Source organism: Thunnus albacares, chromosome 11, assembly GCF_914725855.1.
Source record: "Thunnus albacares chromosome 11, fThuAlb1.1, whole genome shotgun sequence".
NCBI lineage: Eukaryota > Metazoa > Chordata > Actinopteri > Scombriformes > Scombridae > Thunnus > Thunnus albacares.
This window is the reverse complement of record NC_058116.1, coordinates 28,801,098-28,819,956: the sequence shown is the minus strand read 5'-3', so window position 1 is coordinate 28,819,956 and position 18,859 is coordinate 28,801,098. Positions and strand designations below refer to the sequence as shown.

At 43.0% G+C, this 18,859-nt stretch overlaps 1 protein-coding gene across 1 annotated transcript in view; it reads left to right on the top strand.

Annotated features, from left to right (window-relative positions):
- The window catches only part of gli2a (GLI family zinc finger 2a), an 88,112-nt gene that overhangs the window by 45,465 nt on the left and 23,788 nt on the right, over positions 1–18,859 (top strand). The window contains exons 3-4 of the mRNA XM_044366381.1: positions 5,585–5,690; positions 14,228–14,433. Of these exons, the coding sequence (XP_044222316.1) occupies positions 5,585–5,690; positions 14,228–14,433 (312 nt within the window). The remainder of the gene's footprint in view (positions 1–5,584; positions 5,691–14,227; positions 14,434–18,859) is intronic.

Below are 18,859 nucleotides of genomic sequence, written 5' to 3'. Positions count from 1 at the left end.
TGTCAGGTGGCCAGACACACAAGTACAAATTAGTGCCAACGTCGTTCTATGTCTGCCGAATGTGTACATAGGCAAGTGTTTGCTGACACATTCACCTTCAGCCAACATAAAATACTCTAAAACTGCCAACATGATGATTTAAATGACTAAAGGAACTTTCTGTTTAAAAGATAATGTGCCACTTGACACTTTTTGATACTCAGCAACTAGCAACTACTGACAAATAGACACTGTTATATTTGAAATATACATATGTGTCATGCCATCCGTACAGCTCTTAGTCAAAACCTCTGGAAAACAACTGCGTTAGTCTTCCCAGGCTGTGAGTGTTTGATGTGTACATCATAACATATACAGACTTTACAGAGTTCACAGGGACTAATGAATTTCCGCTCAAACCATCTCCTGTCATTACGGACACCATCGGCCTAATCCACTTACCTTCTGCCCAAAATCCCCCTATCAATAAAAAAGGTATCATTTTACCCTCCCTGATGGCTGTTAAAAGTAAAGAGCCACTCTGTTAAGACTTCCTTTCATAGATGGCAGTGGTTTCGTGCTCTCCTGTAAGCCCCTAATCCCTCTGTCGCCATCGCTCGCCCATGTACTGCCCTAGAGGAAGCGACGTCTTGCAAACTAAACCTGCAGGTTTCATGTTGTGTGTGTAGTGCAGGATTCCCGGATTAGCTAAACACACATTTTTTTATTAACCTTGGGCATAACACTTGCTGTAGTGTGTGTGTGTGTGTGTGTGTGTGTGTGTGTGTGTGTGTGTGTGTGTGTGCGTGTGTTTAAGAAAGGCATTTCTGTTCAACCTAAAAAAGTAACACGTTTGTGTTTGTCTCAGCCACTCTTGATGATTGCTTACTGAGAGTGAACAGCAGAACAAATCAGTGTCTGTGTGTGTGTGTGTTTGTGTGTAATTGTGAGTGTGTGAGTGTGTATGCATGCACATGAGCATTTGTGTATAGCCGTTGGCACTGCACTGTGTAGTTAGGATCCAGGCCAACTTTTTCTGCTGGAATTTCCTGTCTGAATCGAGCACCCCCACCTCTCCTCCTCCTCCTCCTCCTCCTCCTCCTCCTCCTCTGCTCTTCACTTCTCTCTTTCTCGCTCTCTGTGCTTTCGTCTCCTCTCTCTCTCTCTCTCTCTCTCTCTCTCTGTCTCTCTCTCTCTCTCTTACTGCCCCTTTCTCTCACAACACGACAAAGGCTTTTTTTTTTTTTCTTCCAAAATTATTCCTGGCCTGGCCTGGCCTAGCCTCTCAGGGCATTATTATTATCTTTGAGTACTTCCTCAAAGACATGAGCCCACTCCACTCTCCACTTCAGCGTGGTCCTGATCTGCAGGCTTCATTTGGACATAATGAGAAAGTGCTTTTTCCTTCTTCTTTCCTCTGAGTCATGGGACTCGGAAGGGACCTTTTGTTAACATCAAACACCTGGCATTGTCTTAAGTGAGAGATCAAACCGGAGTTTTAAGATGCAAACTAAAAAAAGGAAGGAGAAGATGTGGGGCTCTCCCTGCTACTTGGCAGGATGTTTGTCACGTCTGGAACCTCATTATGGGGGCTAGGGGGGCAAAGATATGTTCGGTCTTTAAACAAACACGTTATGAGAGATCAGAGACCAGATACAGTGGCTGAAAACAACCACCAGTTAAAGATTCCTGTGGGTTGGATTGATTCACAATATAAGATTACAGCAACACAAAAGCCCTTCAGTGTACTTCGCATGGTGCTCTTAACTGCATTTTGAGCCCTTGCCACGATTTACTAAATTAGCACTTACAGTAAAACGTAGCTTTGCTGAGAAAGACAAAGAACCAATTGACCTTTAGTAATAATTGACATCATTACTTATCTGGGTTTGTGACCTTTACTAGGGAAGAAATTCCCATGTCATCCCAACTCTAGTATACTGTATACACACATCCAAACAGTAGACTATGAGGCATCAGGCTTATGATATCAAACTTTTCCTCTATAAATTTGGCAGGTGTTCAGATCAGAAGTAGCACTGCATAAAAAGTGTTGTTTCAGGTAGCAGTAAGATGATGAACTACATGTCAGAAAGTCCAATTTGAAGAGAAGATCCATGACTTTTAAGTTTTATCAGGCACCAAAAGTCCTGCTCAAGGGTTCATAGCACCATGAGACAAACATTTTCACAATTCAGGAAAGTTTTCATGGTGACCTTTTATTGTCAACAACGGCAAGGTAACAGCGTTCATGTTACCAGGAATGAGGATTTGTATTTGACTGGCCTCTGCAGAGTTACCAGATGACATTGCATTGCGGTAAAAAAGTTGCAACAGATTGTGCTAATGTTGGCCTGAACACTACTACTCTGGATATATAAGGCTCAGGGTGGAGTAACCCTGCGTGCCCGCACACCCAAAGGGGACAGACTGGCAGTAAATCAAGACACTGAGGCGTGCGAATAGTCCTGGCCTTGTACCTGTCGCTAGTTGTCCCTGCAGCCCAGAAAACAATGCAGCTGTCTGGCTGATGGAAGGGCCTGCTCAGCCCTTATCGCCCCCACGTCCACCAGTCCCAAGCTGGGAGGGTGCAGAGGCGAGGGGGGGGGGGGGGATCAGCCTCTAGGGCTTCTGCTGGGTACATTATATTTAAGTGTGTGTTTGTACATTTGTTTCACTATTGGACTGAACATTATTCTTCAATGGGAACTCAAACTAAAATGATTATAAGCAAACAATCAATGACTTTCTCATATAAATAAACTGCCATGTTCCACCACCAGTTATCATTGATTCTCATCCTATGAAGGCTTTTATATTCGCCACTCGAAATACCTGATATAAGGTAGGTTTCTCACGGGAAAAGAGAAATAAAGAGCACTACCTGTAGGAACAAAACCTTTATTAAAAGAAATCTTGGGAATATATCACAAAACAAGTATAATGCAAAACAATAAGTACCTAGCATAAAAAAACAAACGCAAAAAAAAAACATAATAGGACCTTGCCGTTTGACAGTTTAATTGATCTCTCCGACATGTCTGAACGAAGCTTGACTTCCAGGGCCGTCTTTGTGTCTTTGTCGTCACGGTGTTGTCTCCTTGTCCCGTGCCCTCCTCATCCTCTCCACCAGAGATGTGCCAGGCAGCGGAAAAGCATGGGGGCACCTCTCAGACAAAGCCCCGAACTTCTGGCTCCACTTGTGAAACAAAGCTCAAACTCCTTTTTTCCCAGCTCTCACCCCCCCCCCCCCCTCCCTTCTTTCGCTCATTTACTGGGTGCCTCTTCTGGCTTTGTAACACACAAGTTGACTCGGAATTGGCCGCCTGTCTCGCACACAAAAGCAAGGGAGGGTCACTGGCTGAGATCCAGCGGCATAGATCTTGATAGAAACACAGAGCCCTTGGCCCTCTGAGCTCAAAGACAAGAAAAGACAAGAAGCGCGGGGCACCAGATGGATTTTTACAACTCACTTTGGCTTTGAGAAACGTTATCTTTATTGTGTGTTTGTGTGCAGTCAAACTTTTCGTCTGTGAGACTTATTTAACCTGAGGACATCCGGTGATTTGTAGCATAATTTGGTATAATAATTCAAGGTATTCACTTCTGTATTTTCAATGTAAAGAAAGAAGACAGCAGTGCACTCCTCGCAGGAAGGTTTTGGCACAAACTTCATGTTTTGACTCACAAAAACAGGAATCGGCCAATTGTAGGATTCCTATCTTAATCAACTGTGTCTGTGGCACCACCTTGTCAGCAAATGCGATTATGGCAGTACGATCACTGGCGGGTAAAGCTCGCTCTGAGACAAAAATTCCACACCGTTCAAATGTTTCACAGCTAAAAAAAAACTGCCTTCAGAGAAACTCTCTCTTCTACCAGTCAAAATCCCATCAGCGTTAACTGCAAAGAACAAGACGGTAAAACGTCACAATGACGGCTTCAATCACAACAACAAAGGGCTCAATCAGGGTTAAGTAGCAGTGATGTCTGTCTTTGTAACAGGCATCACCTAAAAACAACATTCTGACGTAGCCTACAGGCGCAGAGTCCTCTTACACATTGTTTTCACAGCGCTGGCTAAAGTGATTTTGGACCCTTGAGGCACATTTCAAACAGGAAGAATGTAAAGAAAATCAGTAGGATAGTTTAATTGCTGTGATTACAATGACAGAGGGCATTAAATGTAAATTCTATGTATTGAAACATGAAACATGGAACACCTCCTTCCAAAACAGGCGTTTATTTATTTATAACAAGCCTACAGTTTATTAGAGATGCCTTTATAATGCATTTCCCCTGTTTTCCAGTAATATAAACTTCTTATGTCTTCTTGTATTTACCAAATACTCTCTACTGTGTCTTTTTTTGACAGAAAAAAAACTTGCTTAGTATTTACAGTTGCTTCCACTTTGCCATTTTGAAAAACTGCTTTTAAGCTAAGGTCAATGAAACTCAACACTTCCTGCACAGATGTTTCACATTAAAAGGTTGTTCTGTGTCTGAATGAGACTAATCATTCCCTTTCATGGCAAGCTTTTAATGTGAAAAATCAACTCCAATTGTTGAGTATCACGACAGTAGCTTAACAGCTCTTTATTAGCAACCGGCCCTTTTTTTTCTGTTTGTGCTGGCTCCTGGCTTTTATTTGAGGACTGATGTTGTCTATTAATTCCGGCTGCATGTCCTTTGAATTTAATTATCCTCAATGCATTTATTTGCTCATACCACATTGTTACCATTACTGGTGTGGAAACCTTTTTTTTTTTCTGAAACGCACCCATTTCCCCCCGTGTCACCCAGTCCCAGTGGTCCACTCGGATAGAGATAATGATCTGTTCTCACTGAGCTTTGACCTTTAACCTTGGTGGTCTCTGCTCCCAGGTCATATCAGATTTACTGGACCGTAGCAACCCGGGATTAACTCGAGGGAACTGCATCGCTCTATGCTCTCTGTCTCCGTCCCACACACACACACACACACACACACTAACAGCTGAATTTACTCACAAGACACTTGCAGAGTGAAATTATAGCGCTCCAACTTGCTGTTTTTGGTTTATTTTCCTGCATCAACAACATCTAAAACTTCCAACATATCAAACCGGAGAGAATTAGTAGGCTTTTAGTCTGTGATCAGAGCCCTCCTCCTCCTTCAATCGAGACAATAATGTCTCCTACTCAGCCGTTGTAATGACAGTAATTAATGAATATCGGCTGTGTTGTTCTAATGAGACTTCCCTCAAGCCACCAGACCATTTATGGCAGGAAACGGTGGATTCGTGCATTCTTTGTCTGACATAAAAACACATTCATTGTTGTGTAAAACCTGCTTTGGTCTTATTGGATAGAGAAGGGCCATTAATGAACATACAGTTCTCGGGGCAAAAGCCACAGACAGTCTAGAAGGTTTCAATTACTGGTGGATTACGGGAACTGTAAAATGGTACAGTTGCATCTCATGCTGCGTTGCAGGCACTTGTCAGGAACTCTATATTTGTCTGTCTGTCATTATTCAGTACTCCGGCTTCAAGAAACTCACTGTATTTAGTTCACAGTATTTTTCATTTGTGACCTTTTCTCTCTCTCTCTTTTGCACTTGCAGGTGCTCACCATCTCTTCCCCACGTTTCACACGCCCATCCCGATCGACATGAGACACCACGAGGGGCGGTACCATTACGAGCCACACCCACTCCACGCTATGCACGGGTAAGGATTCGTAGATGGTAATGGTCACAGTCTCTAGCAAACTCATGCTAAGAGCTTTATTTTTAATTGTTGTAATATTTCAGCCTGACTTTTTGGGAAAACAATGCACAAGACAAATAGTATACAAGATGTACGTGTATCTATTACACTTAGAATTTGTCAATACTGTTATTTTATATGAGTCAATAGTGTCTGAAAAGAAAAGGCGGCTTAATGTGACTCGTGAAGGTCGGTTTGTCACCTTTCATTACTTTCTTTCTCTGAGAATTCTGCTACTGCTTCGTCCTATTTGTCAGCACCAGGAGTTGGAAAGACAGCCCCTCTTCCTGAGCTTCAGTGAGAGAGAGCCAAGTTCAAATACATCAAAGCCAGACAAGATACACAGAGCAAGAGGGAGACAGAGATGAGGAGAGACACGCCACATTATCACCAATACAACAGGCGCTTAACATTTCCTCTCCTATCTCCTCTCCTAACATTTCACGGTTTGAGTTTGGAGGGCTGTCTGGTGCTGGCAACGCCGAAAAATGAGGAGTTCTGCCAAGAAACATTGTCTCTACAGCTCTGTAGGGAGAGAGCCGAGTGAAAGACAGCGTTTGGAAGAACTACATAAGTGCTTCAGTGAAGAGAAAGTGGCAGCACTAATTCTTATTATAAAATCCTTATAAAATGCCTCATTGGAAAGGAAAATACTAACATGTTAAAGTAAAAATATGTCAAAAGTTATTCGTGTCACATTTTTATATATTTAATTTCTAAAAGTATTATCTTACATTTCATTGGTTAGGATATACAGTATACCATAGGTTGGAAGTCCAGTTATGTGCTGGGCTTTGCAACTTTTTTTCCTAACCTGACCTAAAAAAGAAACACTTAATTTATTATCTGACTTTATTAAAGTTGCATTACCATAAAAGTCTGGCCTTCTTAACTTTGCCAGGCCTCCTTATGCTTATCTAAAATATTCAAACCCAGGAAGAGAACCCAGGAGTAAGATCAATAGAGGTTTTGTGAGAAAACTGTGCGGTTACATTTAAATTCAGCGAGATCAGGTGATACACAGCGTAGGCCGAGCTATTCATCACCTGCAAAGCGAGGGAAGGAAGGATGGGAGGGGGGAGAAAAAAAAGTGTGGCCACGCACCCAGTTTGTTTTGATTAATGTGATGTTACTCTGACAGAGTGCTCCCGCTAATTCATCAAGACCTTGATCTAGCTGTCTTTTCTCCAGCACGCGCCAAATTCGCCTAATTACGGCGTGTCGTCCCGGCGCGAATGGAGCAGGGTGTCGGCGCTTCGTCAGTGGCTGAGCCGCTGAGCGTCAGGGTTGTACTTCCTGTCTGAGGGATTGTGCTGACTACAGACGGAGCGCTCTTCATCACTGTTTGCATGTAACGTAATGAGGGCTGCAGCTCATTCTGTCACAGCTGTCGTAATGCAGATCCTGCTGTACTCACCTGCCTTGTTCCTTTTAAAGAAACACATTGGGATATCCTGCAGGGATGAGTCCAACTTTTTCTCTACTAGTATTATTATTGTTTTTGATATGGGATCAACTTTATCCTGTCAGCACTGGTGTGTTTCAGTACTCGTGTGTGGTTTGAGCCCAAGTGCAACCTTTCTTACAAGTCATTTCCTGAGTATCTTGCAGGTTTCTCGCCACAGTAAGCTCTAGGTTTGTGGTTTATTTCATTGCGTATAGCATGCTGAGGCCTTAGGGAAGCGTAATTGAGAAAGTTAGTTAAGTGTGCAGATGCTTGAAGAGGAATAGTTTGTATGACGTGTTGTCTGACGGTGTCTGAAGGCAAAAAGTGTTTTTTTTCCAACCTGTTCTGACAGTGGAAAGGTTGCATACTGAAGCCTTTACAATCCTCCTCTTTCCAAAAGCTGTAAAACACACAGGTGTTTGAACAGGGAAATATGGATCAACATTATATGTATTACCAAATGTTGCAGTGCCAGAACATAGAGCATCTTCGCATAAGTATCTTTCAGCACTTTTTTAAAAAATGTTTGATGCAAGATTTAAAAGTAGCAACCTTCTCGTTGTGGTCTCTCTGCCTTTTCCAAACTTAGCATTCCAGAGAGAAGAAACATGCCATATCTGAACTGTCTCTGGAACACATTAGGAAGAACCTCTCATGAGATGACAGTTCAGCTTGGACTTAGAGACAGTACTTATGTGCTGTTTGCTGCAGATTGTGCATCTTTTTGTGCGCAAACCCACAAGCCAGGAAAGCCATCCACCATGCCAGCATGTTTGACCGGGTAATTAGCATCTGAAATCCAACCTTCCGTTCCCAGAACCTCAACGACAACGCAACAGATGAGAAAAACAGATCCCCCGCTCATTCCACAGCCCATATTTATGCTTTTTGGGAAGCAGTCGGGGGGCAAATTGCAGCACTGAAAAGTTGAAATATGCCCAAGGTTTTTGTGTGGCAGAGCTGTGGCCTACACCGCCCCTGTACACAAACAGATGTGGTCCCGCTCACCAGGCAATCAGCCTGGAGCCCCACAGCACGGAATGTGTTGATTAAATACAGTTTACAGATCAGCCATTCGGGTTGATGTTGTTTTTTCCCCTCATTGTTTTGGTTTGGTTAACATGTAAAGGGGAAGGGTGGGGGGAGACGAGTGGAGGGTGGAGGGGAGTAAGTGGGGCAGATTCTCGAGGCTGCGGATTGGTTGTCAGTGGTTTTGACAGACGTGTTGTTATCTTATGTTGTTGCGTGCTGGCTCCGGCTTTCGGCTCATCGTCACGGCTAATGTTTGAATTTGGATGCTCCCCTGAGTTCCAGCCAGGAATGTGCTCCTGAAAAGACAAGGGACCCATCAATCAAAAGACTTGGATGTTACAAATCAATAGCCTGAAATTTTCACGGTTTATTGCACGGTCTCAATGTAATTTTCCTTCCCTCAAAAAAGACTAAATGGTATGTGACAGCAACGGATCCGAATAATGGATAATTACCCTCTGTATAATCCCATCTCATTTAAGTATATTATCCCATCGTTTGACATAGTTTAACTGGGCCCCTCCTTTGTACACAGTCCTTGCTTCTCAGAGAGTACAGTATCACGTTGTGTCCAAATCCTCAGCATCCTGATCAGGGCCCCAAAAACAACTAAGGCAGGATCTTAGCATGTCCCTTGTGGGGTAGCGTGGTGATTTATCTTGATCGCCTTGGCTGCCCAGAAGTACAGAAGGGAGTGTGTCACATCATAATTCATCCCACCCTTAGCCAGCAGGGAAAATGCCAGAGAGGCAAATACTAACTTGTTGGTCAGCTAAGAGGACAGAGAGAGACAGGCAGAGAGTCGCCTCACCTCACCTTGAAAACAGATTTCATGGGCAGCGTCTTGCAGCAGCAAAGACAAGACTGTGAATTGACAGCGTGCTAAGTGAAAATGAGAATTATTACACCTATAGATGCAAGCAGTTGTTTTTTTTTTGTTTGTTTTTAGAGATGTATTAGATTGGTTGAATGTATCTGTGCAAAATTGTGTTTTTCACTTACCTTTCTTGAAATGAGCTAGTTCATGCATAGAGTTGCAGACTATGTTACACTCAAAGGTGGGGTAAAAAGCCTCCTGACATAGAATAGGGCAAGATGCACTAATCATTAAGATGGGGATTACAGCACACCAAGAAAACTCTCAAACTCTCAAAAAAAACTCTTCTTTCTTATGCACACCTGGCCGATCCTTGCGTGAAATGGCTGATTGTTTGATTGTCAGTTTCTGAAAGTTACAAACATTGACAGACGCAGCCTCCTCCAGGGGGTTTCAGACACTGTTAGATAATCCAACAGGTGCTTCATTTGAAGCTTACTGACCTCATTATACTGTAACCTATGACACCCATGTTGATTTTACACTGTTTGCAAAGCTAACACGGTAAGACCACCACAGCAGAACTGCAATTACAGAAGTGGACACTCTTCTGTTCTCTTTGATGTTGGATTGGCACCGCATTGGGTAGAATGAAAAAAGAAAGGACACTTAAAAAGACACTCAGTAACATTTTGTTTGAACTCACTGCTAATCGTGCTGCAATCTGCCTCGACCAGCGGGATCTAACGTACAGGTTCTCTGGTATGCACTTACTCACAGGGGTTACTCATATGCTACAACAAGCTGTACCATGTCCAAATCACTTTTTCTCACAGCAGAGTTTTAACAATGGAACAACAGAGAGCGTGTAATCACACAGTACAGAACACAGGGACAAATAGCAATTACCTTGTTGAAAGCATGTTATCTACTGACTCACACTGGCTTGCTATCTGTCCACCTATCCCTCTCTCTATCATCCTTAGCGGGGCCGACACATGGCACTTTTATTTGGAAAATAATGGATAATTCTGATATTTAAATGCTACATGTAGTGTTTCCCATCCCTCAGCCTTTTTTTTTTCCTACAAGGCAGCCACCCAAAGTGTTCAAGTATGATAGAAGTCTCTTTAAATGGCAGGCGTTGATTAAGAGACAGGGCTCTCCCAAGGCTCTGAGGCCCTCCAAGAGCTTCCCATTCAACCTCTGGAAAACACACAGACTTCAAGTAACATCTTGTCAGAAAAAGGGTGGATCGACAAGGCTTCAATAATGGTACCTGCCAGACAGGGCTATTATTTGCTGCCTCCTGACAGGCAACGGCAGTAAATTTCACCTTATTATCAAGGTCTCACATACGCTCTTTGGTCGTTTGAGTGATTTACCGCAGTTAGAGTGGTGTGTGTGTGTGTGCCGACACGCCGGTTCGCTACTGGCCAAGAAACACATCACTGTTGTTGATGGGTATAGGTTTGAAGTAAAATGTTGCAAATTTGTTTTGGTAGGTGGAGAGTTGTAATGTTTGGTTATAATGAAAATTATCAATATGTGATGTGTAATTAATTTCTTTTCTAAGCAAGTGTTGAAGTTCGGATAACACAATCAGGCGGATCACATTGTCTTATCAACAAATGTCATGAGACTAAGATGTTATTTGAATAACTTTAAAGGATAAGTCTGTATATATCCTATACTCTAAACAACAACGAATTGATTCTGCTAACAAGTATCGTGTGTGTATCCAAAAACTGATATAGCTTATTCATCTGTGCCAAAGAGCTCCGAACTATTAAAAACATGTCAATGAGTCACAGCGCTGCACTGGGTGACATGTTACATCAACACTGTTACATTGTTATTTATATTCAATCCCACACGCACCATTCTATCGCTGTAAATACTCAACTAGCACTAAATGTGTATTCATCCGCAGCTGAAAATAGTTCCCAGTAAATGAACGATTTACTGCAGTTTTAGTGATGTTTGCTAAAATCTACTGTGACCACCTGTTGTAGGAAAGTACTTTACCTTTTTTTTTTTTTTAAATGAAGCTGTATGTTTGTGACCCTTTTTTCAAAGGGTCTTTGGAGGAACTAATGTGGTTGAGACTAACATGTTGTCAGTTTTGGTTTTTTGAAGATATGTTGAAAAAAAATCAGAAATCAGTAACAAGTTTATTGCCAAGTAGGTTTTTTGACATACATAAGTAATTTTCTTGGTGTTATGATACACAATATTCAAAGTAAGAGACAATAAAAATATGTCAAATATATTTTAAAGTGAAAAGAGCTGTAGTTTTTAAAAATAAGAGAGCAAGAACAATAAGTAAATACAGAATAATGTCAGCCTTGAACCATGCAAATATGTACCTATTGTGATATAATATGAAATCTGCATCAGTTGGGGACGGAGCGAAAGGCATTTAGTAAACAAATAGATCTATGCTATGTATGGTAGTGTGTAATTAGTTTGATGAGTTCTGAGTCACCCAGTCTGATAAGAAAGAGAGCCAGCACCAGTGCCAGTTTACCCAGGTAGTCCTTCAGTGAAGCACCCGAGCACTAATCTTAGGAGGCACTGCCAAATTCTCTGTATGCTGCTTAGATTCGGACCGAGGGAAGCGTGTTTTTGTGTATGGAGCGTCTGTTTCTTCTCACTTCTCCCCTCCCGCCCAGAACAGAGGGCTCTTTATGGTTGTTTGTAGGGGAAGAGTGGGCCTGACGGCAGAAAGTTGGCCCTCAGACAAGGCCGGCAGTCTGCAGGCGCTTACTGGAAATGGAGCGAGGGCCGAGGCTCTGGGTTGGTTGGCTCGGTCCTGAGTTGGGCAGGGCCAGTCCGGTCCGGGTGCAGGTTGGCGTCCACACAGAGACAGTGAATGAGAGACTGAGCAGGGAAACTCTGAAGGGTAGATTGGGATGGGGAGGAGGGGGGGGGAGAAGTTGTGCCAACCATGCTTGCTAGGCCCACCTTTCACAGTCACAGCCAATAACTACAACCTGGACCAGTCACACTCATTTCATCAGTCAAGTCATTTGACAACCCTGACTTGATTCTTTTCAGGTACATCAACACGCAAACAGTATCATCATTTCAACATTTTTACTATTTACTGAGCTTGAGGAATCTACTTTAAATAATAAGTATTTTGGTTTGCAGTCAATCAACAGAAAGACAGAAAACTTTGGATGTCAACTTGTCCCCCAGGAGGTCAAAGACTTTAACTGAATTAAATTAAATTAACTTCATAAATCATGTTTAATCAGGGCATCCTTTTTAGACGAACCATTCCTTACACCCTTATTCTCACACATACACACACATGTTTTGTACCCAGCATGCAGTAGATGCTGCCAAGAGTCAAAACCACACATATAACCACTCATTTGTTCACAGCAGCCATCAAGCTGCTATAACGACAAGCTGAAGCGGATTTTGCTCTCAGGCACTCATAAAGTGAACTATTCTTTTATTTTAATTGCTTTGTATTGTTGTGTTTGAGTGTCACTGTCTTGTATTGTGTCGCAAAGTTTTGCTGTGTGGATGTATTTTCTACAAAAGAATAGCCCATGATTATGAGACTAAAGGTTAAAGTGAAGTGATCAGAGACAAAGACAATTAATAGATGATGTTCTTGAGTTCGCTAACCTGATGTCTTGACAGATTACATCTGGACCAGCGTAAACCACTTCATCTTCTCGATTAAAAAACTCAAAATTAGGGAGTAAAGTGACCAAAGAATGAACTTTTTTCGAGAAAAATGTCGAATGTTGAACTGACGGTGACCTCAAACTTGAATTCCATCTTGAAAGACGGCTGCAATACCTAACATTTTACTCATTTGTTACTCAGGCTCATTGTGTGCGGCCCTCCTCTACCTCACTGACAGCATGTACTAAATCATTAGTCTGGTCATTTCTGCTGAAGAGAGAAGTTTCCATAGCTTCTCTCTTTCTTTCTTTAAAGAGAATGAATGATGAGTTAAAGGTGCTACGTAGATTCCAGTAATGTCCTGTCCAATAATTCAGTTTCATGAAGATATTGCCTTACAAACTATTGATCATAGTATGTGTATGCCAGTTAGCTAATACCTCCATCAATAGCTAATACATCCAGCTTATATCTCAGTTAACTTTCTGAACTATTCCTTGTAAAAAGGCTGTTCTTTGCTTTCTTCTTCTTGAATCAGTTCATCAAGTTGTTAGCAAGGTAGCAAACAGAAGTTAGTGTTAAATCCCTGAAACAGTGTTCACAATTGATTGCATTACAACCAAACTCTGTCATTGTCTTGTCTCTGTTGTTGTCATTCATGGTTTCTCCCGCTCAAGAGCCTTTCTGAGGGCTGAATTTCTACCAGGTGTTCTTACCACACACTGAGGCAGCAACAGGCCGCTTATCAGCGCTGAAGAACACTAGGTCGACATAAGTACTAGTGCCCCTTCAAAGGGTTGTGCCACTGCCAGCGGCCAGCAGACGTTTTTATCTAGAGTTCAGCCCCTCAGGGGCTATCAAGAATTACAACACCCACTTGTCTGTGTTTCTGCAAGCAGAGCCGCCCATTACCTGCCAGAGATGACAAATTTACTGTATAGCCTGATGTGACCGGCAGGCTGTCTGAGAACTTCAGACGAAACTTCTTTCCTTTTTGCCAAAAGGTGGCTAAAAGCAGCTACTTAAGGTTTTTGAGCATCCGGTAGCACTCTCTTATCATACACAATGTAAAACCTGATGTGAGAGACCCTGTAGTTTTGCCCACCCAAACAGACAGAGAGTACGCTCCTTCGTAGCCTCGCAGACGAAAGCCCTCGGTCTCGACTTGTCTGTACCTTTAGGGCTTAATAGGAGAAGGCAAACAAAAGGGGGTTATTATGTATTAGCTGTGGGACCGGGGAGGGGAAAGGATGTAAGTGGATTGAGACTGCAGACACGTTTGTGGAATAACAGAAGTTAAGGCTTGTCTATGAAAATACCAGTGAAGATCACTCTAGATAATAACTGAGCACAATGCAAGTAATCAAATTAACTTAGACTGACTCCACACCCTCTATTTCCCACTATATGTTGTCTCTCTGTTCAACTTTCACCTTCATCCACCACTATCCTATCTTTTTCTATCATTCTCTCTCTTATCTCTCTTACCTCCCTTCTTATATAGTTTCTTTAAATGTGTCTCTTTGTTTTTTTACTGTACCTCCTTCTCCCCAGACCTCCAGGACTGACAGGCAGTCCAGTCATCTCAGATATTTCCCTGATCCGTCTATCGCCCCATGCGCCGGCCGGGACGGGTGAGTCACCGTTCAGCCCTCCACACCCTTACGTCAGCCCCCACATGGAGCACTACCTACGTTCAGTGCATGGCAGCCCCACCCTCTCCATGATCTCAGCAGCACGAGGACTGAGTCCTGCTGAAGGTGAGACTCACCACACACCAGCATTGTAGCACTAACAAAGAATCTGGTCAAGCTAGCTAGCAAAAACTGCTTTGTAAGCTAAAAAACCTACAAAAACAGTTGTCCAGGGAACTGTTACATATTTCTATACTTGTCAAATTCATTTTTATATATGCTTCTATATATATTGGGAGGTTCCTACTTGAGTCACTTTTGCACTGCTTGCACAGGAGTACTGATATAGTGCCCTCAGTGTCACTCACTTGACTGGGTGGTTGGACCTCTTCCTGTGACGTCAATCGTGCGCTGAGCTCAGTGTTGGTTTCCTTTCATTTAAGTTCCCAAATAGACACAGACAGAAACTAAACTAAAATACCTCAGGAATGAGGATTATCATTTATTGTCCATCATGGTTTAAAAAAAAAAAGATTTAGTCCGTATTTTAGAACAAATCAGGCGTTGCGGCACACCTCCACAGGGTTGTGGGGGGGATGTGGGCGTGTTAATTTATAACCGCTGTGAAACAATCGGAAAATAACACTGCCCACTGCTGCTCTCTCTCATTCTCTCTCCCTCTTTCTTTCTCTCTCTCTCTCTCGCTGGTGCTCTCAGTTCACTCGTGTGCTCTCTCTCTCTTTCTTTTTCTCTCATCTTTTTCAGGAAGCCATCAGCAAAGTCTAACATTATTAAACGAAGGGAAATGTCCTCCCATCATCCTAGTAACGTCTTTGTCCTCCCTCATGTGAGGGCTGTACAGCTCTGATCAGTCTGATCGCCGGCTGTGATTGGCCACCGCAGCATCACGGCGGGTTGCTTTTCTCCAAAAGTTGATTCTAGTTCAACTTTCTCTCCACATGCTGCCCCTGCGGCCTCCCACCCCCGCAGCCTGAGCGCACTACCCCCATTCAAATGAATGGGAGGACTGGCATTTTTGCCGCAACGCCTGATTTGGTGTGAATTCAGCCTTACTGACTCTTAGCCGCACACCAGTCTCATTCATTCCTATCTCTAATCTTTGTCCCCGTGGTATCTGCCCTGAATGGCTCATATTAGGTGAGACCCACCTTCGTGAAGGTTGGCAGCCAGTAAAAACACAGATGACAACCTGTGATTGTGAGACGTCTCCACAATTGACTCCACTTAGAAATGTCGTGTCCTCGAAAAACTAAAAAGGGCTGCACTGTCAATCACTGACTCCACCTGTAACAAACTTTGTAGATTTATCACCCTCTACCATTTCTCTGAGTAGTCTTTCCCTTTCACTCCAATACCAATTATACAGCTGTGACACATGCTGTGTCCATGTCCTGACATCAATCAAAAGTATACACGTCACAGTGTGTTCTTTATACACAGTATATTCACCCTCTCGGTGTGACAGAAGGATTTGGCTCCAATTTATTCTCTTAAAGGAAATTTTGGTTATAGAGCTCTTTTTTAAAGTATGCGCTAGAATAAACTGTGAGTAATAGATACTGCTGTCACATGCTGTCATTGCCTTGTGCACCTATAGAAGCTTGAATTACTTCAAAAGCGCAGGCACATGTGTTCATCCATAAACACTTTTCTACCTGTCATGCATGTGCAAAATGGAAACACTCAGCCTTAGCCTCATGATGTATGCAGTGTCCGCAGAATGAAGAATAAGCTGCGAGTGATGTGGAAAATCTTTCAAATGGCAGCTATTCTGCACCTGCTTTTACAGTTAAAATTAAGGAGGTGAGATTAGAGTTAGTCAGAAGTCATATATCCTGTTCACTATAAACCAACTCTGTGTGCTTGACAGGAGCACACACACATTTAGGTTTACACAGCTGATTATTTAACCAACAGTGATAATTAGTCTTACATCGTATATGTTGCCCTAAATTAAATACTGAAGCACACCTTTCATCAAACACGTTTTGCATGTGTGTGCATGCTGGTGATTTGCGAGTATACTTTGCGGTACAGGGAACTTTCCTGCTCGTTTGTATGTGTATGTGTTTGGGCAGGGGAAACCATGGCAATTAGCACAGACGCAAACATGCGGAGCCCCTGAACTATTGAGTTCACACGATGACAGACCTGTCCTCGCTACCCCTGTTTAAACAACAGGTCGAATAAGAGAGGAGCCACAGGCCTGCAGCCGGCACCGATAAATCACCGAGCACACGCTGCTGGCAAGTAATACCTCCCCACCTTTCAAGAGAAACAATGCGGAAGAGATGCTGTCACTGATACAGTGGCAGGGAAGTATGGCACCAAATGGAGGGAATTCTGCAGCGCTGCAGAACATAAATAAAGTCTGCTCAGTAGAGCATGTCTAAACCTCCGATAGGGATACCTGGGTGCCAGGCATGTGTTGAGGGTTGTTTATGAAACCCTAACAGCTTAAGGTATACTATATAAATTAGGGTTGGGCAATCCTATCTTGATTACTCGAGATCGCCGATAGACAATCCGATCGCCAGGGTGCGGCAGGAGTAGGAGGGGGTGGGGGGGGGGGAGTTACGTCACAGCATCATGTTCCATTTAACATTGTTATCATATCTTTAATATCACAATCCAAATCATATCCATAATTTTAACTACTCTTATGGAGCGCAGAGCAAAGTTCTGGGGAGCAGGCGTGTGGAGAACAGAGATGAGGAGTGTCAGATCCATAGAAAAGAGACGGCAAACTGGTTTCACTCATTACTCATATTGATTAACAGGACTCAGCGAGCGGACATGCAGCTCCACCAGAAACATCTCTCAATGCACAGTAGGGCACAGATTCTAGAGATTATTTTTATAACATTATAGATAGATCGGTGTAGGAAAAACCGATCGTCAATCATCCCTATGATCCGATCACCAATTGGCACAAGTCTAATATAAATAACCATGATCTCCAGTGTAATTCCATATTATAATAATTCATTTAATTAAATGAGAATTGCTGTTAGTTATGCACTTTATTTATAACATTTACAGTGTCTCTGGAGCCAAAACTACAAGGCAAAGAAAGATATTTTTGTAAAAGTAAGGACCATATTGTTATACTTTTGTAGTCCACACTGCATATCTGACTACTTGTGACAGAGTAGTAGCATCCACTCTTAAGCCATGCAAGTGGCATACATTGCAATGTTGGCCATTCAGCTGGTCCACCATGTTTACATTCCCCATAGGATGAATCATAGTGACTGGTAATCCCCTGACTTTTCTTCCAGCACCACCAGCAGGTTGATATTTGTGGTTTTGGGGGAAATAATTCAATAACTATTGGATGGTGATTTCCTTTAAATTTGTTACAGATATTCATGAGCCACACAGGATGAATTATAAGAAGTCTTTACTTTACTCTTTACTGTACTTTGTGTTCAGTGCTTATTAGCAAATGGCTTGTTAGACGGTGAACATGGTAAACATTATATCTGCTAAACATCAACACGTTTTCATTGTGAGCATGTTAGTATGCTGACGTTAGCATTTAGCTCAAAGCACTGCTGTGCTGAAGTACAGCCTCACCGAGCCGCTAACATGGCTGTAGACTCATAGTCTTGTTTAGCTTCAATCTATGAAACTATAATATGAGAAATTGTGTTTGGAAAACATCTCTGCCAACCAACATAATCTTTCGTCTGGGTTTACTGGGACTAGCTGGGAATGTAGTTGCTACCTCTCATCTCACTGTGTTCGTAAGTGACATCACACACACACACACACACACACAAACCCTCAGACACAAAGTGCTACTCTGCGGAGGTGGTAACGTGATCTGGCAACCATGGAGAAACTGAAGGAATATGCCTGGATCACTGCTGCTGGAGCACAAACACACTGCCTGTGCACTGTTACCACAGCCATGGCCTAATAGGTTCTGATGGATCCAGATTTTTGGTTTATGTGTGCGCTTATGTGTATGTGTCTGTGTGTGTGCAGAGGGTGGGGGGAGGCTGTGGTTTCCCCCCCCACCCCCTCCTCCCAATATCCCCCACCCAGTGATCCCAACCCCCACTTCCCCCCATGTTTCTACCACCATGCATATTAATCCACCATTGGCCCACACCCCTGTCTCCTCCACACACTCATGCACTGGGGTAAAGAGGGGGCGAGAGCAGGAAATGGAGGAAAGGGGGACGCAGGCTCAGTTAGATGTAGGAAAACCAATCCATCTCTCACTCTTATAGTTCCTGACACTTTTAAATGTGACTTTACCGGTGCAGGTGTTAACACATTTTACGTCAATATTACCTTTGCACATGCAGCATTTCAGGCTTCCTCAGCAATATAAGTGTGTGTGTGTGTGTGTGTGTGCATGCCTGCACTCTGTGTCTGACTTCAGCCTGTCAAACAAATGCATAAACAACACCAGAGAAGTGCAGGAATGTGGTATTCCTTCTTTCTGTAGCTCCCCCCCCCCCTCCCCTTCCCCAACACCCCCTCTCTGCCCTGCTCCATCTCTGCCTCTGCTTCCTTT